At 45.3% G+C, this 24216-nt stretch overlaps 1 protein-coding gene across 5 annotated transcripts in view; it reads left to right on the forward strand.

Moving 5' to 3' along the window:
* ANO8 (anoctamin 8) overlaps window positions 1-22451 on the forward strand; it is a 104136-nt gene extending 81685 nt beyond the window's left edge. For 3 of the 5 annotated variants that reach the window (XM_070747512.1, XM_070747521.1, XM_070747531.1), the window contains exons 13-17: window positions 2131-2883; window positions 5116-5307; window positions 7229-7360; window positions 12615-12725; window positions 16732-17500. In XM_070747512.1, coding sequence (XP_070603613.1) covers window positions 2131-2883; window positions 5116-5307; window positions 7229-7360; window positions 12615-12725; window positions 16732-17403 — 1860 coding nt within the window. In that variant the 3' untranslated portion in view covers window positions 17404-17500. Of the gene's footprint in view, window positions 1-2130; window positions 2884-5115; window positions 5308-7228; window positions 7361-12614; window positions 12726-16731; window positions 17501-21102 lie in introns of those variants that run through there. The other 2 variants (XM_070747540.1, XM_070747550.1) reach the window with 2 other exon arrangements.
* Window positions 22452-24216: the final 1765 nt, after the last annotated feature.

Raw genomic sequence — 24216 nt, forward strand, 5'->3', positions numbered from 1 at the left:
AAGACGCTCGCACGAGTGAGATTTCGGCGATTTTTGCCGATTCTTTTGCTACTGTGCATGCGCAGAAGTAAAAATATCAATAAAAATCGCCGAAATGTTGCTCGCTCGCATGTCCTCACACGAAATTTTGCTTGCTGCACATGCGCAGAAGCTAAATCTCACGTCGGTGGAGAGCTGCATGGAAAAATATGAGGTAAGATCCAAGTGCAGTCCTCTGACTAGGCAAGCAGGCTATTACCGTATTTCCCTGAAAATAATTTAATTATAATAATAATAAATATTATTATATATAATAATATTATTATATAATATAATATATAATATATACATATGTATATAATATATTATATAATGTATATACAGTATAATAAATATTATATATAATAATAAATATAATTATAATTTAATTATTATTATAATAATTAAATTAATTAATTAATGTGACTTTATGCCGCCCAATCCCAATGGGACTTAGGGCAGCTTGTAACAACAAATAATTCAATACAATATAACAAAAAGTCAAATATTCATTAAAAAGCAGGTAAACCCCATTATAAAACTCTTAACCAACTATCCAATCAAACACACATACCTACAAAAGAAGGCATAATTCGGCTGTGAGGAGATGTTAGCATTCATGGCGCTCAGGCCTGCTGGCAGAGCCAAGACTTCATGTCTTTCAGAAGGGTGGGAGCAGTACGAACATCGGGCGGGAGTTGGTTCCATAGATTTTTTGCTTCTGCGCATGCAGGGAAGCAAAAATATCGGCAAAAGTTTATTTCTTTATTTATTGGATTTGTATGCCACCCCTCTCCGCAGACTCGGGACGGCTAACAACAGTAAAAAGACAATATGAACAAATCTAATATTAAAAGCCCTTCATGGCACCGGACCAGAATATCTCCGGGACCGCCTTCTGCCGCACGAATCCCAGCGACCAGTTAGGTCCCACAGAGTTGGCCTTCTCCGGGTCCCGTCAACTAAACAATGTCGTTTGGCGGGACCCAGGGGAAGAGCCTTCTCTGTGGCGGCCCCGACCCTTTGGAATCAACTCCCCCCAGATATCAGAGTTGCCCCCACCCTCCTAGCCTTTCGTAAGCTCCTTAAAACCCACCTCTGCGATCAGGCATGGGGGAATTGACATGTTCCTTCCCCCCTAGGCTTATAAAATTTATGTATGGTATGCTAGTGTGTATGATTGGTTTTAACTTGTGGTGTTTTAAAATTAATTTAAATATTGGATTTGTTTACATTGTATGGCGATTGCTGTGAGCCGCCCCGAGTCTGCGGAGAGGGGTGGCATACAAATCTGATAAATAAATAAATAAATAAATAAATAAATAAATAAATAAATAAATAAATAAATAAATAAAAGTAATGTAAAAAACCCCAATTTAAGAAACCAATCATACATACAGACATACCATTCATAAATTCTATAAGCCTAGGGGGAAGGGAAATTTCAATTCCCCCATGCCTGACGACAGAGGTGGGTTTTAAGGAGCTTACAAAAGGCAATGATGGGCAACTCTGGTATCTGAGGGGAGTTGGTTCCAGAGGTCGGGGCCGCCACAGAGAAGGCTCTTCCCCTGGGTCCCGCCAAACGACATTGTTTAGTCGACAGGACCTGGAGAAAGCCAACTCTGTGGGACCTAACTGGTCGCTGGGATTTGTGCGGCAAAAGGCGGTCCCGGAGATATTCTGGTCCGATGCCATGAAGGGCTTTATAGGTCATAACCAACACTTTGAATTGTGACCGGAAACCGATCGGCAACCAATGCAGACTGCGGAGTGTTGGTGTGACATGGGCATATTTTGGAAGGTCCATGATTGCTCTCGCAGCTGCATTCTGCACGATCTGAAGTTTCCGAACACTTATCAAAGGTAGCCCCATGTAGAGAGCGTTACAGTAGTCGAGCCTCGAGGTGGTGAGGGCATGAGTTGCCGAAATCTCACTCGCTCGCATGTCCTCACACGAGATTTTGCTTGTTGTACATGCGCAGAAGCCAAATCTCGCTTCGGAGGGCGCACCGGTAACGCCAAAGATGAGCGGCCCTTCACTGCTGGTCTTGTTCTGCGCCGAAGGCGTAACACCTGGTGACTTTACTTCCCCCTTCCTGCCTCTTTCAGATGCTGGCTACACTCCTCATCACCCGCCAGTTCTTGCAGAACATTAAGGAAGTCTCTCAGCCCCACTTATACAGCAAGTTCAAGCGTGGCGACTTCAGTATGCAAAACCTCCGGGAGGTGACCCACACCTTCTTCCGCCTGCTGACCCAGAAGTACACCTTCACCACTTCGTGCGGTGCCAACCCTCGGCATCCCAGGCACCACGACTCGCCGGAGGTCCACGAGGCCCCAGAGGGGGCGGTCAAGGGAGAGAAGAAATGCCTGAACGGAGGGTGCGGAGTGCCCGAAGAAGAGGACGAGGAGGAGAAGAAGGACTCCGACTCAGAAGACGAGAGCATCATCGACTGCGGGCTGAAGCTGAAGAAAGTGAGCTTCATCGAAAAAGCCGACCGCAAGACGGGGGAACCCAGTTTGGAGGATATGAGTTTCTTGGAAGAAGGCAGCCCCACCATGGTGGAGAAAGGGATGGACTCCTCCTCCGTCTTTGAGCTGGGCGACGACGACGACGAGAGCGACGAAGCCCCCGAGAGTCCGTTTAAGGCCCCACCGGAAGTCAAGGAGCCAGCGGTTACTATGCGGAATCGGAGGCCGCGGCTAGGCAGGAACGCCACAGAAGGCGAGGAAGAAGAGGAGTTGGAAGATGGGTATGAGAACCGAAGGCAGGCCAGGTCCTCATGGATTGATCCCCCCGAGGAGAATTACATCACACAGCTTGCCCAAGCCGAAGTGGAGAGCTGCATGAAAAAATATGAGGTAAGGCCCAGGTGCGCTGCTCTGACTAGGCAAGCAGGATATTTATTTATTTACTTATTTATTTACTTATTTATTTACTTACTTACTTACTTACTTACTTACTTACTTACTTACTTACTTACTTACTTACTTACTTACTTACTTACTTATTGGATTTGTATGCCGCCCCTCTCCGAAGACTCGGGGCGGCTATTACCATATTTCCCTGAAAATAATGTAATTTAATTAATTTGACTTCATGCTGCCCAATCGCAATGGGGCTCAGGGCAGCTTACAGCAACAAATAATACAATACAATATAAGAAAAAAGTCAAATATTTGTTAAAAAGCAGTAAAATCCCATTATACAACTCTTAACGAACTAGAAACATAGAAGATTGACGGCAGAAAAAGACCTCATGGTCTATCTAGTCGGCCCTTAGACTATTTCCTGTATTTTATCTTAGGATGGATATATGTTTATCCCAGGCATGTTACTGTGGATTCACCAACCATGTCTGCTGGAAGTTTGTTCCAAGCATCTGCTACTCTTTCAGTCAAATAATATTTTCTCACGTTGCTTCTGATCTTTCCCCCAACTCACCTCAGATTGTGACCCCTTGTTCTTGTGTTCACTTTCCTATTAAAAACACTTCCCTCCTGAACCTTATTTAACCCTTTAACATATTTAAATGTTTCTGTCATGTCCCCCCTTTCCCTTCTGTCCCCCAGACTATACAGATTGAGTTCATGAAGTCTTTCCTGATACGTTTTACGCTTAAGACCTTCCACCATTCTTGTAGCCCGTCTTTGGACCCGTTCAGTTTGATTGGAACTATCCAATCAAACACACATACATACAAAATAAGGCATAGTTTGGCTGTGAGAAGAGGTTACATTCACGGACCCCAGGCCTGCCGGCAAAGCCAGGTCTTCACAGTCTTTCAGAAGGCCAGAATGGTGGTAGCAGGACGGACATCGGGGGGAGGGCGAGTTGGTTCCATAGAACTGGGGCAGACACAGAGAAGGCCCTCCCCTGTGAACCCGCCAATTGCATTGCTTAGTCGACGGACCCGGAGAAGGCCAACCCTGTGAAATCTAATTGGTCTTTGGGAGGTTATGCGGCAGGTATGCACCAATATGACCTGGTCAGTGTTGTGGTTGGCTCTGGCCCAGCTCCTGCCCCAGGGAATGTGGAGGTGGAGGCAGGGAAACGTCAACATGTCCCAGGCCTGTTTTGTTGCCGGCAGAGTCAGGGAGTGCAGTTTCCTCAGACGAAGAAGAAGGTGGGGGTGACTTGGAAGAGGGGGGCTTGGCACACAGCCCAGGAAGCCAATCGATTCGGATGACGAAGTGTTAGACCCACGCAGGCGCAGACTTATGCATCGAAGAGACCAATTGAGGAAATATAGGGAATAAGAGAGGCCACCTGTGTTTGGGTGGGGTCCAGTAATTAGAGCTGCTGTTATAAATAGCAGCGTGCTAGTTTGGCCGTTGTGGAAGATTATCTGATCGCAGTTATTCAGGATCGTGCCTCGCTGTGTCTGAACTTTGTTTGTGGATTTTTCACGCCTTTAACACCAAAGCAGAGTAAAGTGTGTGTGTGTTTCACTTCGTGGGAAGAAGGAGGGCTGTGACGTTTCTTCACAGCTACTAGCTAAGTACTTAAGGACTGATTAAAGGACTTGTACAGCCGACAAGGTTGTTTTGGGGAAGAGTGCTCTTTGCAATACAAAAAGGGTGCTCTGTTTCTTTTGAATTTTGTGATAAAGAACATTGTTTTGAATTTTCAAACGTGTGTGTCTGAAATTTGTACCCGTGAATTTTCGGGAGGCTTCTACCAGAGAGCCTGGCAGAACAGTCAGGGATGGTCGTTCGGGTAATGGAAATGGCAATGCGCATACATCTGCATGTGCCTGACGTACATATGCGCACCCTGCATGAGATTTGGCTTCTGCGCATGTGCAGCAAGCGGAATCTTAACGTGTGTGATTTTTCGGCCTTTTTGCTTCTGCGCATACCCAGAAGCAAAGAAATCAGCAAAGATCCCCCGCAAAAGACAGTGAGTTCCAAAAGTTACTCGGTGTTTTCTATCTTTGCAAACGAAAACAATGCATCTTCAGACACCGAGTGCTAATCTTCGGAATAAGAGAAGTTTAGAAAAGAGCCGACGAATGAAAGTGCTGCATGACCTTTGTAGTTCTCTCTCTTGCACATGCACACACCAGACCTTTTGATCCTGTCCCAACCCAGGACACTTTTCAAGATTACCAGGAGATGTTCATCCAATTTGGATACGTGGTCCTTTTCTCATCAGCTTTTCCCTTGGCTGCAATGTGCGCCCTCATCAACAATATCATTGAAATACGGAGTGATGCCTTCAAGTTGTGCACGGGGCTCCAACGGCCCTTCGGTCAGCGGGTGGAAAGCATTGGAGAGTGGCAGGTAAGCCTCCCTTTTCCATCGGGTTGCAATTGACCGTGTCTTTGGACGTTGTGGGGGGGCTCCGTGACTGGAGGCTTTTTTGGGAAGAAATTGTCCAGATATATATATACAGTGGTGCCTCTACTTACGAATTTAATTCGTTCCGTGACCAGGTTCTTAAGTAGAAAAGTTTGTAAGAAGCAGCAATTTTTCCCATAGGAATCAGTGTAAAAGCAAATAATGTGTGTGATTGGGGAAACCACAGGGAGGGTGGAGGCCCTGTTTCCTCCCAGGAGATTCCTAGAGAGGCCCCATGGAGGCTTCTCCCCACCTTTTCCAGCCCTGTTTCCTCCCAGGGGATTCCTAGAGAGACCCCACGGAGGCTTCTCCCCGCCTTTTCCAGCCCTGTTTCCTCCCAGGAAATTCCTAGAGAGGTCCCACGGAGGCTTCTCCCCGCCTTTTCCAGCCCTGTTTCCTCCCAGGGGATTCCTAGAGAGACCCCACGGAGGCTTCTCCCCGCCTTTTCCAGCCCTGTTTCCTCCCAGGAAATTCCTAGAGAGGTCCCACGGAGGCTTCTCCCTGCCTTTTCCGGCCCTGTTTCCTCCCAGGAGATTCCTAGAGAGGTCCCACGGAGGCTTCTCCCTGCCTTTTCCGGCCCTGTTTCTTCCCAGGAGATTCCTAGAGAGGTCCCACGGAGGCTTCTCCCTGCCTTTTCCGGCCCTGTTTCTTCCCAGGAGATTCCTAGAGAGGCCCCATGGAGGCTTCTCCCTGCCTTTTCCGGCCCTGTTTCTTCCCAGGAGATTCCTAGAGAGGTCCCACGGAGGCTTCTCCCCAACTTTTCCAGCCCTGTTTCTTCCCAGGAGATTCCTAGAGAGACCCCACGGAGGCTTCTCCCTGCCTTTTCCGGCCCTGTTTCTTCCCAGGAGATTCCTAGAGAGGCCCCATGGAGGCTTCTCCCCACCTTTTCCAGCCCTGTTTCCTCCCAGGAGATTCCTAGAGAGACCCCACGGAGGCTTCTCCCCGCCTTTTCCAGCCCTGTTTCTTCCCAGGAGATTCCTAGAGAGGTCCCACGGAGGCTTCTCCCCACCTTTTCCGGCCCTGTTTCTTTCCAGGAGATTCCTAGAGAGGCCCCACGGAGGCTTCTCCCTGCCTTTTCCGGCCCTGTTTCTTCCCAGGAGATTCCTAGAGAGGCCCCATGGAGGCTTCTCCCCGCCTTTTCCAGCCCTGTTTCCTCCCAGGAGATTCCTAGAGAGACCCCACGGAGGCTTCTCCCCGCCTTTTCCAGCCCTGTTTCCTCCCAGGAAATTCCTAGAGAGGTCCCACGGAGGCTTCTCCCTGCCTTTTCCGGCCCTGTTTCTTCCCAGGAGATTCCTAGAGACACCCCACGGAGGCTTCTCCCTGCCTTTTCCAGCCCTGTTTCCTCCCAGGAAATTCCTAGAGAGGTCCCACAGATTCTTCTCTTTGCCTTTTCTGGCCCTGTTTCCTCCAACAATATTCCTAGAGAGGTCCCACCGAGGCTTCTCCCTGCCTTTTCTGGCCCTGTTTCCTCCCAGGAGATTCCTACAGAGACCCCATGGAGGCTTCTCCCTGCCTTTTCCAGTTACAGTTTGTAGGTGGGAAATGGTTCTTGAGAAGAGACAAAAAAATTCATGAACACCCAGCTCTTATCGAGAAAAGTTCATAAGTGGAGGCGTTCTTAGGTATAGGTACCAGTATTGATTTTCTATCCCGTCATAGATTTTCACCCATACATTATAATATCCTGTATCTTCCTTGTATTTACTTTTCATTGTCAGTCTATTCCTATCTGCACAATCCAAGATTTTCTTAATTTACTTCTCCTTCAGAAGGAATTTTGGTTGCTTTCCATATTTCTTCTCAAGTCAGTCCCTGAAAGAGTTTTATTTAAAAAAAAAAAAAGCTTTTTTCTCTACATCTGCAGAAAGTGATGGAGGCCATGGGCGTCCTGGCTATCGTGGTGAACTGTTACCTGATTGGCCAGTGTGGGCAGCTGCAGCGTCTTTTTCCATGGCTGAGTCCTGAAGGTGCTATAATCTCTGTGGTGGTGCTAGAGGTAAGGCTGTGATCTTCTTCTTCTTCCTCTCCTCCTCCTCTTCCTCCTCCTTCTTCTCCTCCTCCTCTTCCTCCTCCTCTTCCTCCTCCTCTTCCTCCTCTTCTTCCTCCTCCTTCTTCTCCTCCTCCTCTTCCTCCTCCTCTTCCTCCTCCTCTTCCTCCTCTTCTTCCTCCTCCTTCTTCTCCTCCTCCTCCTCTTCCTCCTCCTCCTCCTCTTCCTCCTCCTCTTCCTCCTCTTCTTCCTCCTCCTTCTTCTCCTCCTCCTCTTCCTCTTCCTCCTCCTCCTCTTCCTCTTCCTCCTCCTCTTCCTCCTCTTCTTCCTCCTTCTTCTCCTCCTCCTCTTCCTCCTCCTCCTCTTCCTCTTCCTCCTCCTCTTCCTCCTCCTCTTCCTCCTCCTCTTCTTCCTCCTCCTTCTTCTCCTCCTCCTCTTCCTCCTCCTCCTCTTCCTCTTCCTCCTCCTCTTCCTCCTCCTCTTCCTCCTCCTCTTCCTCCTCCTCTTCCTCCTCTTCTTCCTCCTCCTTCTTCTCCTCCTCCTCTTCCTCCTCCTCTTCCTCCTCTTCTTCCTCCTCCTTCTTCTCCTCCTCCTCTTCCTCCTCCTCTTCCTCCTCCTCTTCCTCCTCTTCTTCCTCCTCCTTCTTCTCCTCCTCCTCCTCTTCCTCCTCCTCCTCCTCTTCCTCCTCTTCCTCCTCTTCTTCCTCCTCCTTCTTCTCCTCCTCCTCTTCCTCCTCCTCCTCTTCCTCTTCCTCCTCCTCTTCCTCCTCTTCTTCCTCCTTCTTCTCCTCCTCCTCTTCCTCCTCCTCCTCTTCCTCTTCCTCCTCCTCTTCCTCCTCCTCTTCCTCCTCCTCTTCTTCCTCCTCCTTCTTCTCCTCCTCCTCTTCCTCCTCCTCCTCTTCCTCTTCCTCCTCCTCTTCCTCCTCCTCTTCCTCCTCCTCTTCCTCCTCTTCTTCCTCCTCCTTCTTCTCCTCCTCCTCTTCCTCCTCCTCCTCCTTTTTCTCCTCCTCCTCCTTCTTCTCCTTCTTCTCCTCCTCCTCTCCCTCCTCCTCCTCCTCCTCCTCTACGGCAATGGTTCTCAACCTTTGGGGTCAAACTACCATTTCACAGGGGTCGCCTAAGACCATGGGGAAAGACTAATTTCCCCTGGTGTTAGGAACTGAAGCTTCTGTTCTGGCGCCTTAGAACATATTTTTACAATCCGACCAGTCAGGCGTTTACAGTGGGCGTGTCCCTCTGACCTTCCTGCCAATCGGCTTAAAGCTCTGTTGGGAGAATTGGCGCTGGACTTATGGCTGGGGGTCACCACAACACGAAGAACTGTATTAAGGGGTCGCGGCTTTAGAAAGGTTGAGAACCACTGCTCTATGGGTAGTCCTTGAACCACCCATTTAATGACTGTTTGAAGCTACAACAGCATTTTTCACACTTAGGATTGCTGCAGCATCCTCAGGGTCACATCATCAAAATCCAGATGCTTGGATCCACGGGATCACCTTTTGCAACCTTCTGACAAGTCATTTGGGAAGCTAGATGTACAGTATTTTTCGGCGTATAAGCTGCACCTCCCAACCGCACCACCAAAAAAAAGAGGCTGAAAATTTGAGTGCATCTTATACTCCAAATGTAACTTTTACTAAGCTTTTTTTCAGCCCTAACAAGGTGCTAAGGAGTGAAGCAATCTTCCGGGCTTTGCTAGCTAAGCGATCTTCCCTTTGCCTGTTTTTTCCACAGCTGCTCCCTCCGACAATCGGCTGGGCTTCTGGGCTTTAGAATAGTGGTCGGCAACCCGTGGTCCGTGAACCACTGGTGGTCTGTGAGAAAATTTGGGTGGTCTGCAGAAAAATTATTTGCATTTTTAATATTGTACTAAAGACTTTTTCACTTCTTGATTAAACCACATTATTTGAATAGCCAATAAAAAGGACAAAATGATAGACAGCATTATTAGTTGAGGAGCACAGTGTAACATTTGAAGGTTTTTATACTGAACCCACAAGGTTCAGTATGATAACAGGTTAGGCAAGTAGCTTAAATTTCTTTCATTGCTATAAAAGTCCAGTTCTAGATAATGATTAAAATGATTAAAGAGTTATATGGGTAAAAACATACTATTTATTTCCTATTTTAAAAGTAATTAAGAATCATACTAAGGTACTAGAGAAGGAAGGATGAAAAACAAGTACAGTGGTACCTCATCTTACGAACGCCTCTTCTAATGAACTTTTCAAGATACGAACTCGGTGTTTAAGATTTTTTTGCCTCTTCCGAACTATTTTCACCTTACGAACCCAAGCAGCTGCTGCTGGGATGAAGGGGTTTCTTCCCCCCCCTTTTTTTAAGAAAGAAAAGGGAGGGGCAGCTTGGAGGAGTAAAGATTTTGCATGCTTGCAAAGGCACTGAAAGGGTGTCTTTTTAAGAAAGAAAAGGGAGGGGCAGCTTGGAGGAGTAAAGATTTTGCATGCTTGCAAAGGCACTGAAACGGTGTCTTTTTAAGAAAGAAAAGGGAGGGGCAGCTTGGAGGAGTAAAGATTTTGCATGCTTGCAAAGGCACTGAAACGGTGTCTTTTTAAGAAAGAAAAGGGAGGGGCAGCTTGGAGGAGCAAAGATTTTGCATGCTTGCAAAGGCACTGAAAGGGTGTCTTTTTAAGAAAGAAAAGGGAGGGGCAGCTTGGAGGAGTAAAGATTTTGCATGCTTGCAAAGGCACTGAAAGGGTGTCTTTTTAAGAAAGAAAAGGGAGGGGCAGCTTGGAGGAGTAAAGATTTTGCATGCTTGCAGAGGCACTGAAAGGGTGTCTTTTGAAAAAAGAAAAGGGAGGGGCGCCCCCTTGCCTTTCTTCCTTCCCACTCACCCTTTTAGCCTAGCCTTGCTTCTTCCACCCGCCCCCTTTAGCTGCTCCTCCCTGCCCTCTGTTCGCCTCCCTTCTAAAGTTTGGGATTTTCCTGAAGGATTTGCACGCATTATTTGCTTTTACATTGATTCCTATGGGAAACATTGTTTCATCTTACGAACTTTTCACCTTACGAACCTCCTCCTGGAACCAATTAAGTTCGTATGATGAGGTACCACTGTATTAAGTATTCAATAAATAGTGCATAAACCTACTACCCCCACTGTAAACCCCCCCCCCATGGGGGCAGCAGCCCATTACTGCCTCTTACTCCTCTGGAGTTTACCCCCTCCCTCCTGGTCCATTGCAAGAATCCCAGAGACATCCTGAGCCTGGGAACCGAGTCAGGCCTTGGAGAAAACTTGGGAAAGTGGGAGAGCTGAATATATCTTTGAGAATACTTTGGACACATCATGCAAAGACAAGTCATTGGCAAAAATCCTGATGTCTGGAAACATTGGAGGCAATGGAAAAAAAGCCAAGAGAGAAAACCGCCAGATTAAATAACATCATTGGTGACTCATCTCACAAGACCTCAAAGTCTAATGACTACTGAACAGCCCTGGTGAAGGGACATCTGACATCACGAGGACTTAGAAGCAACTGAATAACAATCTGTTTCCTGTCTCAGAACTACACATTATGCCCAGATCTGAGTTTGGCAATCTCACTTTGAGTTAGTATAAGATCTCAAGTGATAACGCTGAAAAGATACCAGACACTAATGAAATGTAAAGAACCCAAGAGCTTGCAGACCTGAGACTGTGCAAAGTTTGCAAAATTTCAGCCCATTACAAATTACAAACATAATTTTTCACTGAAGCAGTGTTGAGGGATGTAGACTCTTTATCTGGTTACGGGTACAGGAACTGGAAAAGGTGCAAAAAAAGGGAAACAAGAATGATCAAGGAAATGGAGCCCCTCCCTTACGAAACCAGGTTGCAACACCTTGGTCTCTACAGCCTTGAAAGACGGCGTTTAAGAGGTGACTTGATCGAAGTGTATAAAATCACGCATGGGATAGAAAAGGTGGATAGAGAAAAATTATTTTCTCTATCACACAATTATTTTCTCTATCACACAATACTAGGACGAGGGGGCCCTCCCTAAAGCTCATAGGTAAGAAAGTGAGGACAAATCAAGGGAAATATTTCTTCACGCAGAGGGTCATTGGTTTATGGAATTCCAGAAGAGGTTGTGACAGCTGTCAGCCTGGATAGCTTCAAGGCAGGATTAGACAGATTCATGGATTTATTTATTTATTTATTTATTAGATTTGTATGCCACCCCTCTCTGTAGACTCGGGGCGGCTCACAACAGCAATAGAACAATTCATAACAAATCTAATAATTTAAAAACATTTTAAAAACCCCATTATTAATCAGACATACATACAAACATACCATACATAAATTGTATAGGCCCAGGGGAGATGTCTCAATTTCCCCATTCCTGGCGGCAAAGGTAGGTTTTAAGGAGTTTACAGAAGGCAAGGAGGGTGGGGCAGTTCTAATCTCCGTGGGGAGCTGTTTCCAGAGAGTTGGGGCCGCCAGAGAGAAGGCTCTTCCCCTGGGACCCACCAAACGACATTGTTTAGTTGACGGGACCCGGAGAAGGCCAACACTGTGGAACCTAGTCGGTTGCTGGGATTCGTGCGGCAGAAGGCGGTCCTGGAGATATTCTGATCCGATGCCATGAAGGGCTTTATAGGTCATAACCATGGCATCGGGCCAGAATATCTCCGGGACCGCCTCCTGCCGCATGAATCCCAGCGACCGATTAGGTCCCACAGAGTTGGCCTTCTCCGGGTCCCATAAGCTAAACAATACCGTTTGGCGGGACCCAGGGGAAGAGCCTTCTCTGTAGCGGCCCCGACCCTCTGGAACCAGCTCCCCCCAGAGATTAGAACTGCCCCCACCCTCCTCGCCTTTCGTAAACTCCTTAAAACCCACCTCTTTGAATTGTGACTGGAAATTGATCAGCAACCAATGCAGACTGTATCAGATGCCAAGTGTATCGGTGGTTATTGAAAGGGATGTCCAAGTGCCGCCTCTATGTTGGTTGAGGCAAGCAGGATTCCCTTGGGTCCCATTTGTTGGGGGTCAAGGGAAAGGGAGGGTCTTGCCTTCTCTTTCTGCTCATGATCCCCATGCACAATTGGTGGTCCACTGTGTGACACAGAATGCTGGACTCGATGGGCTTTGGCATGGCTCTTCTTGTGTTCTTATGGAGGTGTAACAGAGGCAGTGACGTCTGCAGATAATGTCTAATGACCTTTTGTCACAAGGGTCCATGCACAAGGGTCATTTTTGCTATGTAAAAGTCAAAGTCATCTTCTTTACTCTCTACAGCCTGTCTCTCTCCTCTCCACAGCATTTTGCCCTTTTGCTCAAATATGTCATCCAAGTCTCAATTCCTGATATCCCAGCCTGGGTTGCAGAAGAGATGGCCAAGCTTGAATACCAGAGGCGGGAAGCCTTTAAGGTGAGTCTCACTAAAAAGATGCACAATGTGGAGCTCTCTCTTGTCTCTTTTTAATACAGGTAGTCCTCAATTTACAACCATTCATTTGGTGCCCATTCCAAGCTACAACTGAAAAGAGTGACTCATGAACAGTTTATACACTTGGCCTTAAAGCAATAGCATTTAGACTAATATACTGTGTTCAGTTCTGGAGACCTCACCTACAAAAAGATATTGACAAAATTGAACGGGTCCAAAGACGGGCTACAAGAATGGTGGAAGGTCTTAAGCATAAAACGTATCAGGAAAGACTTCATGAACTCAATCTGTGTAGTCTGGAGGACAGAAGGGAAAGGGGGGACATGATCAAAACATTTAAATATGTCAAAGGGTTAAATAAGGTCCAGGAGGGAAGTGTTTTTAATAGGAAAGTGAACACAAGAACAAAGGGACACAATCTGAGGTGAGTTGGGGGAAAGATCAAAAGCAACGTGAGAAAATATTATTTTACTGAACGAGTATAGATGTTTGGAATAAACTTCCAGAAGACATGGTTAGTAAATCCACAGTAACTGAATTTAAACATGCCTGGGATAAACATAGATTCATCTTAAGATAAAATACAGGAAATGGTATAGGGGCAGACTAGATGGACCATGAGGTCTTCTGCCGTCAATCTTCTATGTTTCTATACCACTTCAGAGTGGTTTGCAGCCCTCTCTAAACGATTTATATAGAATTAGCATATTGCCTCCAACAATCTGGGTCCTCATTTTATCATATTATAAGGCTGAGTCAACCTTGAGCCTACTGAGATTTGATCTGCCAAACCGGTGATGAGCAGAAGTAGCTTGCAGTACTGCACTCTAACCACTGTACCACCCAGGCTCTTACGACAGTTATACCCTGTTTATCCCAAAATAAGACATCTGATAATAAGCCGAATCGGGCTTTTGAGTGCATGGAAACATAGAAACAGAAGATTGACGGCAGAAAAAGACCTCATTGTCCCTCTAGTCTGCTCTTATACTATTTCCTGTATTTTATCTTAGGATGGATCTATGTTTATCCCAGGCATGTTTAAATTCAGTTACTGTGGATTTACCAACCACGTCTGCTGGAAGTTTGTTCCAAGCATCTACAGCTCTTTCAGTAAAATAATATTTTCTCACGTTGCTTCTTATCTTTCCCCCAACTAACCTCAGATTGTGCCCCCTTGTTCTTGTGTTCACTTTCCTATTAAAACCCACCTCTGTCGTCAGGCACAGAGTTCCCCTGGGCCGTTTCCGTTTTATGTATGGTTTGTATGAGATGTATGGTTGTTTTTTTGTATTAAGGGTTTTAAATTGTTTTAATCATTGGATTTGTAATGTTTTGTGTTGTGAGTCTGCCCCGAGTTTTCGGAGAGGGGCGGCATACAAATCTAATAAATAATAATAGTAGTAATAATAATAATAATAGTAATAATAATAATAATAATAATAATAATAATTCCCTCCTTAACCTTATTTAACCCTTTAGCATATTTAAATGTTTCGATCATGTCCCCCCTTTCCCTTCTGTCCTCCAGACTATACAGATTGAGTTCACTAAGTCTTTCCTGATAAGAATCCATGGCAATAAAGCCAAGGGCTTATTTCAGGGTTCATAATAATAATAATAATAATAATAATAATAATAATAATAATAATAATAATAAAAAATAAAAAATAAAAATAAATAAATAAATAAATAAATAAATAAATAAATAAATAAATAAATAAATAAACTTATGCCACCCCTATCCAAGGATAGGATCTTGTTTTGGGAAAACATGGTAGTGTTCAAGAATCATGTAATCACCATTTGTAACCTTACAAATCACCCTTTGTAAGCTTCTGACAAACAGAGTCAATGGAGGAAGCTTAATAATCACATGATTCACTTAAGGCTGCTACGATTGGGTTAAGAATTATGGCAAAAAAAAGTTGTAAAATGGGGCACAATTCCCTTAACGGTCTTGCTTAGCAATAGAAATTTTAGATTCAACTCTGGTCATAAGTCAAGGAGTCACATGCCAACAGGCATTGGTTCATCTATATGTGATCTGCAAGCTTAATTCCAGCCTATTTTGCAAGGTAAGGTTAAGCTCAGTTTTTTAGAGCTTTTATACTGCATGTAATACAAAGTGTTGCTGTCCCACCTCAACAGGAATTCTCAATTCATTGTTTTATATTTATAAATCCAATATATATGATAGTCAATTTATATTAAGTCAAAAATAGCTCCAGTTCAAATACCATTGTTTTCCTTTCAGGTAGGGTATTGTTTCAAAGCCACATTTTCTTTAAATCTTCCTAAAAACCCTTTCCAAACTTCCCATCTTCCCATCAAACTTTTTAGACAGCCTCCCCCAATACCTGCAGACGCCTTTGTCATTGTTCCTCTGGTCAGAGTGTGTGGTGTCACCCAGATTTCGAAATCTAAAGGAACATTGGTGACACCCTCAACTTTTTCATCTGCTGATTTATTTATTTATTAATCAAATTTATTGGACCAGAATATCTCCGGGACCGCCTTCTGCCGCACGAATCTCAGCGACCGGTTAGCTCCCTCAGAGTTGACCTTCTCCGGGTCCCGTCGACGAAACCATGTCGTCTGGTGGGACCCAGGGGAAGAGCCTTCTCTGTGGTGGCCCCGACCCTCTGGAATCAACTCCCACTGGAGATTAGGACTGCCCCCACCCTCCTTGCCTTTCACAAACTCCTTAAAACTCACCTCTGCCGTCAGGCATGGGGAAATTGATTCCCCTGGGCCGTTCCGTTTCATGTATGGTTTGTCTGAGATGTATGATTGTTGTTTATAGTAAGGGCTTCAAATTGTTTTTAACTATTGTTAAAAATTGTTTTGCTGTGAGCCACCCCGAGTCTTCGGAGAGGGGCGGCATACAAATCTAATAAATAATAATAATAATAACAACAACAACAACAACAATAATAATAATAATAATAATAATAATAATAAAATTGTTAGCACCTCGCTAAGGCTGGGGAGGGGCTTCAAATAAAACCACATTCAGATTATAAAACGCACCCTAATTTGCAGCCTCTTTTAGGGAGGAAAAATATCTGAAAAAGTATCTGAAAAATACGGTAAGTCTAAGTGCTATTGCTATATGTATGATAAAGGACAGAGACTCTTCAGGGAAGAGGTAGGCTGCTTGGCTGCATAGCTAGAGGTATAACAAGCAGGAAGAGGAAGATTGTGATCCCCTTATATAGAGCGCTGGTGAGACCACATTTGGAGTACTGTGTTCAGTTCTGGAGACCTCACCTACAAAAAGATATTGACAGAATTGAACGGGTCCAAAGACCGGCTACAAGAATGGTGGAAGGTCTTAAGCATAAAACGTATCAGGAAAGACTTCATGAACTCAATCTGTATAGTCTGGAGGACAGAAGGAAAAGGGGGGACATGATCGAAATATTTAAATATGTTAAAGGGTTAAATAAGGTTCAGGAGGGAAGTGTTTTTAATAGAAAAATGAACACAAGAACAAGGGGACACAATCTGAAGTTAGTTGGGGGAAAGATCAAAAGCAACGTGAGAAAATATTTCACTGAAAGAGTAGTAGATCCTTGGAACAAACTTCCAGCAGACATGGTTGGTAAATCCACAGTAACTGAATTTAAACATGCCTGGGATAAACATATATCCATTTCTAAGATAAAATACAGGAAATTGTATAAGGACAGACTAGATGGACCATGAGGTCTTTTTCTGCCGTCAGACTTCTATGTTTCTATGTTTCTAAGAATTGTTGGATTGTTACATGCTGTTTTTATCATTGTTGTTAGCCGCCCCGCGTCTACAGAGAAAGGCGGCATACAAATCAAATCAAATCAAATCAAATCAAATCAAATCAAATCAATCAATCAATAAATAAATAAATAAATAAATAAATAAATAAATAAATAAGAAAGGGGAAGCTGCAGGAGGCAGCAATTAAGTCAGGTAATTAATTCATGCGTTCGTTATTCCTCCCCAGAAGCACGAGCGACAGGCCCAGCACCATTTCCAACAGCAACAGCGCCGTAAACGGGAGGAAGAGGAACGCCAGCGCCACGCCGAATATCATGCCCGGAAAGAGCGTGAGAGCAGCCGGGAGGAAGGCAAGGCTAATGGCGGCGGGCAGGACCCTGGACACGAGAAGAGTCAGCCCAAAGGGAAGGGTGCAGGCGGGTCGAGCCACGGATCCGAGAAACCCAAGCGGCCCAGCTCCCTCCTGGCCACCAACAACGTCATGAAGCTCAAGCAGATCATCCCTCTGCAGGGCAAGTTTCTATCAGGGAGCACGGGGGCAGCCGGCCCTGGGACGGCCCGTTCACCCCAGTCCCCCACTAGTACTGATAACAAACTACCTGGCTTCCTTAGTTTCAAGTTCCTTAAGTCCCCAGAGACCAAGCGGGAAGCCAACACTGAGAAGGTGCAGTCACCCACTAAGCCTTTCAACCCCAGCAAACTGTTCAACTTCAGCAAATCCGAAGGGGGCAATGGGGCGCCGTCCCCTCCGCGGCCCGGCCCTTCGGCAGACGCAGGCGAAAAGCCTTTGGCCGGCAGATCCCATCTCAACGGGTTGGCAGATGAGGATGTGTCTGAGGACCTGGAGATCCGAACAATGGTGGAGGAGGAGGAGGAGGGGCCGAGCCACAAACTCTAACCCAGATGTTTAGGGCGTGAGGGCTGGGAAAGAGGGCGGCGTGGGCGGCCGGTTGGTTCCTCAAGCAGAATTGGGGGCAGCCTCTGCCGTTGAGTTGGGAGAGGGTCTGTTGGGTCCATCAACTCTTTCCCAGGTGATTTCAGGGCAACCCTTGCTGAGATTTACTTTAGGGAAAAGTTAAGTTGAAGATGGTTCCAGGGAGGTTTTGATGGCTTTGACCTGGAGGGACTCAGTTCTGATATTGACGTCATTGATCTAAGTCAGATTTTAAACCAGGCTCCCCAAACTTGGCCACTTTAAGACTTGTGGACTTCAACTCCCAGAATTCTTCAACTTCAACTCCCAGAATTCTTAAGAGAAATTCAACTCCCAGAATTCTTAAGAGAAATAAACTCTCAGATTTCTTCAACTTCAATTCCCAGAATTCTTAAGAGAAATCAATTCTCAGAATTCTTCAACTCCCAGAATTCTTAAGAGAAATTCAACTCAGAATTCTTCAACTTCAACTCCCAGAATTCTTAAGAGAAATTCAACTCTCAGAATTCTTAAGAGAAATCAACTCTCAGAATTCAACTTCAACTCCCAGTATTCTTAAAAGAAATTCAGCTCTCAGAATTCTTCAACTCCCAGAATTCTTAAGAGAAATTCAACTCCCAGAATTCTTGAGAAATTCAACTCCCAGAATTCTTCGACTTCAATTCAAAAGAGAATTGAAAGGAGCTGAGGTCCGCAAGTCTTAAAGTTGCCAAGTTTGAAGTCCTCTGCTTTAAACCAAGAACTCCCCAAGAATAAGGGATATCTCAAAGGAACTACATGTTAGAAGTGAAGGATACGAAGCGAAAGGGAGAGGGGCCTTTCCCTAACATTTAATCTTAGGTTGTGTTACATGCCTTTTCCCCTTATTTTATTAGAGCTTGGACCAGGAAAGCATCCTAGCTCAAACTGATTTTCTAACTTTAACCCACATAATTCCCAGATGCTTCTCCCTCTTTAACACGGAGGGGCAAGACTGCAAAAAAAAAGTGGATGCAATTTCTCGTTTAAGAAGTCACCACCTTTTGAAAATGTCGTTCAGCTTTATCGGAGCATTTTTTTAAAAACTTTCCCTCCAGAGTTTTGCTTAGCGAGAGCCCCTTCAAGCATTAAGATAGACTTTCAGCCATAGCTAGTTGTAGCTAGCCTTTCCCAGGATGTGTAAATATTTCGAAGAGAGCCACAAAGACTAGAATCGGGTGGGAGGAAGCTTTGCATTACTTTCTCCTTTTTTTCTATTTAAGTCACGGATGATCCCCACGCAACCCCTTTTCTGCTTGAAGAACCACCTCAGCAGCAAAGCACAGGACTTTCAGGAGGCTTGAAAGGGGAGGTGGAAGGTTTTGAACCATTGTCCATGCATGATTGACATCATCTCTTGCACTAAAACTGGGAGGGGGGGGGGGAGAACCACAATGACTTTTGCGTTTCTGAGACACGATTTCAAAAGCTACCGCAGTCGATCAAAACACAAAAAAGAATTGAGATAAGAAGCATTAAGAGTTCTCGGAACGCAAATCTACCACCTATTTTCCTTCTACAAACTTAGTAATAAAGAAAACAAGAAATAAAGGGATGGGGAGGGGATAGAAATCTCATTTGGGAGGCACTGTTATTAGTGATTATTCTTTTTTAAAATTTTGCAATAAGGACCTTGACCTGTGACAGGCTGCGCCAAGGAATTTTTTTTTCTCAATTAATGGGGAAAGCAGATTACAGGTAATCCTTAATTTACAGTCACAATTCAGATCCGTCACTAAGTGATGTGGCCATTAAGTAAATCTTGTCCTATTTTATTGCTTTTTGCCATACTCAAGGAGATCACGTACCCGTTAAGCAAAATTTGGCTTCCCCTCCATTAACTTCACTTGTTGGTAATCCTCTGAGAAGGTACTAATAGATGGTCACATACATCTTGTGCGACACAACAACTGTAGTAAGAAGATGCTTCTTGCCAAACGCACAAATGAAGACAAGGTTGCTACCAACAGCCCTAAGTGCAATGGCTGGGCATAAGTCACTTTTATCAGTGGCATAATTTTAAATGGTTATTAAATGAATGGCTGTAAGTCAAGGATTACCTGTACATTGAGCTACTTTTTAATGACACCATTGAGAAATCCACACAGTTGGCCTTGCCCAAAATATGGAAGAGTTTGCGGCTGCTGCTGCTGCCTTCTGAAATATTTCTTTCAGATTCCACCTGCACACCATGAATTTCCTGGTCATTTCTTTACCAGGATTAACCATATTAACCAGTTCAGCCCTGCTTGGCTTTTTAAATACATAGGAGCACCCGCTTGCTGAAATTGAGAGGGGAGAGTTTGAGCTAAAAGATAGAAAATCCAAAATGCCCATTGAAATAAATAAGAGAGGGGGAATGGAATTTTCTCAATTAGATAATACAGTGATACCTTGTCTTACAAACTTAATTGGTTTTGGGACGAGGTTCTTAAGGTGAAAAGTTTGTAAGACGAAACAATGTTTCCCATAGGAATCAATGTAAAAGCGATTAATGCGTGCAAGCCCAAAATTCACCCCTTTTGCCAACAGAAGCACGGGTCTTTGAGCTGCTAGGATTCCCCTGAGGCTCCCCTCCATGGGAAACCCACCTCTGGACTTCTGTGTTTTTGCGATGCTGCAGGAGAATCCCAGTAGGGGAATCCCAGCAGTGCAAAAACGAGCGCTTTTCTGGCAACGGAAGTCTGGAGGTGGGGTTTCCCAGCGAAGGGAGCATCAGTGAAATTGCAGCATCGCAAAACCACCGAAGTCCTCGAAACCCCACCTCCGGACCTCTGTGTTTTTGTGATGCTGTGATTTCACTGAGGCTCCCCTCACTGGGAAACCCCACCTCCAGACTTCCGTTGCCCATTTTTGTGCTGCTGTGATTCCCCTGCTGTGATTCCCCTGCAGCATCACAGAAACACGGAAGTCCGGAGGTGGGGTTTCCCATGGAGGGGAGCCTCAGGAGAATCCCAGCAGCGCAAAAACAGGTGCTTCACTGGCAACGGAAGTCTGGAGGCAGGGCATCCCATTGTCGGTGGTGGGTTTGTAAGGTGAAAATAGTTTGTAAGAAGAGGCAAAAAAAATTTAAACCCTGGGTTTGTATCTCGAAAAGTTTGTATGACGAGACATTTGTAAGACGAGGTATCACTGTATTATTTTCTCCCAAGTAGATAACAGCTGTATAGTTATCACCTTCAGGAACGTTCTAACACTTTGGAAATGGGGTGGTAGAACTTTTTTTTAAAAGAAATCAGGGTCTATTTGTACATTTGCCCTGTCGTGTAAATTTCTCACAACTGGGTCTGGATAGAAAGGGGGGGGATCCTCCTTTAATCTGGCCGCCCCTTTTAATATGCAAATCACTGTAAAAAAAAAAAGCTATGTGTTTTTTTGACTGGCGGGATTTCCTTAAAAAAATAAAAGCAATTGAACCCCCAGCCCCCCCAAAATAGGAACATCCCTTAATTTTCAGCTTTGTAGACTCTCTGAATTGTTAGCAGGAAGGCTGCTGCTGAGAGCAGGCACGGCCTCTGCCATCTCCCCCCCATCCACCCCACTTAAGCCAGCGGGAAGCGGCAGGCTTAGCACCACACAGACCGTCGGAGGCAGCGTCGGCTTTCCCCAAATTAAAGGAAACTTGCTTTGTCTTTTCTTTGCTAGTCCAAAGGAGTCGGTCGCTTTGCAGGACGGAAAAGAAGTGACCCCCCTAAAGGAAGGGATTTCTCTTTGGTCTTCTATACACAACCCCCCCGTCCTTTCTCTGGACCGATTTGCCGTCACCGCAATACATCGCTGACCGCTTAATACATTTGTTCCTCGCAAGCCAAGTTTGCAGCGATCAAGGTTGGAGGACGGATTTCCGTTGGCCTGCTCCCGGGGGGAAAAAAGGATTTTTGACCACTAAATTCTCCAAGGGGAAAAAAGTGGGGGGGATTACAGCCCCCCCCCTCCAATAAGCGAGCTCCGATGTCTCTCCTACGAATCACTCCTTTGCCTGATGGTGAAACCAAGTACTGGCCTAGCTGTTATTTTCATCCACGCCAGAATGCCAAAAACACAAGGGATTGACCTGCGCATGGCTTTGATGCTCAAAGCTTTCTCTCTCTTTCTTTTGCGGTGGCATCACTTTCAAGCTGTTTTCGCAAGAGCAATAACACAACGCTAGCAGCTACCAAGTCCATTGTTGGTTGCCAGCTCCATTCGATGGGTGCCAAGGAAATATCCCGGAGAGAAAGACTAATATGATGGGGCTTGGACTCGCCCAGGACACACGTGGCGTTTTTCAACGTGGCTTTTTCTGCCTTCTATCGAGTTGGCAGAAGTTGAACCTCGCTCACAGCCATTAGCTGTGTGACCCCCCCCCCCCCCAAGGTGGACTTTAACCTGCCCGTGTTTCCATCCCCTCGCTTAAAACGGGCCACTTTCATTCTGCGGAACAGTTGGGAGTGCTAGACGTCCATCCGAATTAATCGATCCCATTTCTTCTCCTACTCTTCATTGCCTACGGTGACCCGCAGCCAACGTCCACTCATATTTGCCACGTCCAGCCAACCAAAGCTTTCGCAAAAGGGGGGCCGTTCGCAGGAAGGCAGGATTTGAACGCACTCCCAAGGATACTCCCGAGCCAGATGGGAGATTCGAGCTGGGACGGAAAGCTCCCTTCGCTTCCTCTCACCCTTCCAATTCTGCAGCCCCCAGACCCTCCCAAACAAGCCCAACCCAGATATATTGATCTCAGAGTACCTACAAAAAAAAAGCACTGGTCTTTAATGTCTTATTCTTCTGAGCAAATTCACTGTACCAGAGGGGATTATATTTTCTCTTTTGTTTTTAAAGGGGAGGAAAGCAAAGGGGACTATTTTTTTTAAAACTGGTTGATTTGCTGCATTCTAATTTATTTCTGCGACTTCAGCAAAGGAGGGTGGGAGAATATCGATTCCTTTTTAAGTTATTTTTGTCATATTTTTGTAAATTTGGCAGAAATGCAATAAAATTATATTTCAACAGAAGGAATAAAAGTCGGGAAGGGCGGGGCAGGCACCCGCAGCTGCTTCTTCGGAATTTATTTACATAAGGCCCCCACTGATAACTTTTGCTACACTCGGAAGATACATTATAAGGAGATTAAAGGTCTCATTTAATTTATACATTGCCCAACTCCCTACCCAAGCGACTCTAGGTGGCTAACCTGAAACATAACAAATTCGATTTATTCAGCATATCCCTATACAGTGGTACCTCATCATACGAACTTAATTGGTTCCAGGAGGAGGTTCGTAAGGTGAAAAGTTCGTAAGATGAAACACTCCCATAGGAATCAATGTAAAAGCAAATAATGCGTGCAAATCCTTCAGGAAAATCCCAAACTTTAGAAGGGAGGCGAACAGAGGGCAGGGAGGAGCAGCTAAAGGGGGCGGGTGGAAGAAGCAAGGCTAGGCTAAAGGGTGAGTGGGAAGGAAGAAAGGCAAGGGGGGCGCCCCTCTCTTTTCTTTCTTCAAAAGACACCCTTTCAGTTCCTTTGCAAGCACGTTGTTCTCTGCAAATTTTTCCTCCCCCAAGCTGCCCCTCCCTCCTCCCTTTTCTTTCTTCAAAAGACACCCTTTCAGTTCCTTTGCAAGCACGTTGTTCTCTGCAAAATTTTTCCTCCCCCAAGCTGCCCCTCCCTCCTCTTTTCTTTCTTCAAAAGACACCCTTTCAGTTCCTTTGCAAGCACGTTGTTCTCTGCAAATTTTTCCTCCCCCAAGCTGCCCCTCCCTCCTCCCTTTTCTTTCTTCAAAAGACACCCTTTCAGTGCCTTTGCAAGCACGTTGTTCTCTGCAAAATTTTTCCTCCCCCAAGCAGCCCCTCCGTTTTCTTTCTTCAAAAAAGGGGGGGGAAAGAAACCCCTTCATCCCAGCAGCAGCTGCTTGGGTTCGTAAGGTGAAAATAGTTCGGAAGAGGCAAAAAAATCTTAAACACCGAGTTCGTATCTTGAAAAGTTCATTAGAAGAGGCGTTCGTAAGATGAGGTACCACTGTATATTGAATATTATACTGCTCAAAAAAAATAAAGGGAACACTCAAATAACACACCCTAGATATGAATGAATGAAATATTCTCATTGACTATTTTGTTCTGTACAAAGTTAAATATGCACAACTGCATATGAAATGGATTGTCAATCAGTGTTGCTTCCTAAGTGGACAGTTTGATTTCACAGATGTTTGATTTCCTTGGAGTTATATTGTGTTGTTTAAGTGTTCCCTTTTTTTTTAGCAGTGTATATTGTGACTTAACAAGGTTGGCTGGCTTTTGGCTGGTCCACAGAAAATGCCGTGCCGGATTCAAGTCACACCACCAATTAATGCAGTGTGTAAAAGCTACCACTGCCTTAAAACCTCAACTTTTTTTAAGGCAAAGGTAAGGCTTCAAGGTGGCTTTAAAAGTAAATTTCCTGAAATTTAATGTGCGTATTAGAATGTCTATACATGTGAATCAAATATGCATACGTACATGTGCCTGGAGTAGTTAATCCTTGCAGTTGCCTTGGCAAGATTTTTCAATAGTGGTTTGTCATTGCCTCCTTTTTAGGGTTGAGTGACGGGCCCAAGAGTGATGGGCCCAGTTCACTTTGTGCCTAAGGGGGCACGACAAGAGTCACCCATTTTTAAGCCAAGAGCTAGGATGGTGAACCTATGACAGGCGTGCCACACATATGGCTCCACCCAGAGGTGGGCTGCTAAGGTGGAACGGTGACGTGTGCTCGCCCCCCGTGGCTCTGAGCGCTAACGGAGT

The sequence above is a fragment of the Erythrolamprus reginae genome, chromosome 1 (genome assembly GCF_031021105.1).
Source record: "Erythrolamprus reginae isolate rEryReg1 chromosome 1, rEryReg1.hap1, whole genome shotgun sequence".
Taxonomy (NCBI): Eukaryota; Metazoa; Chordata; class Lepidosauria; order Squamata; family Dipsadidae; genus Erythrolamprus; species Erythrolamprus reginae.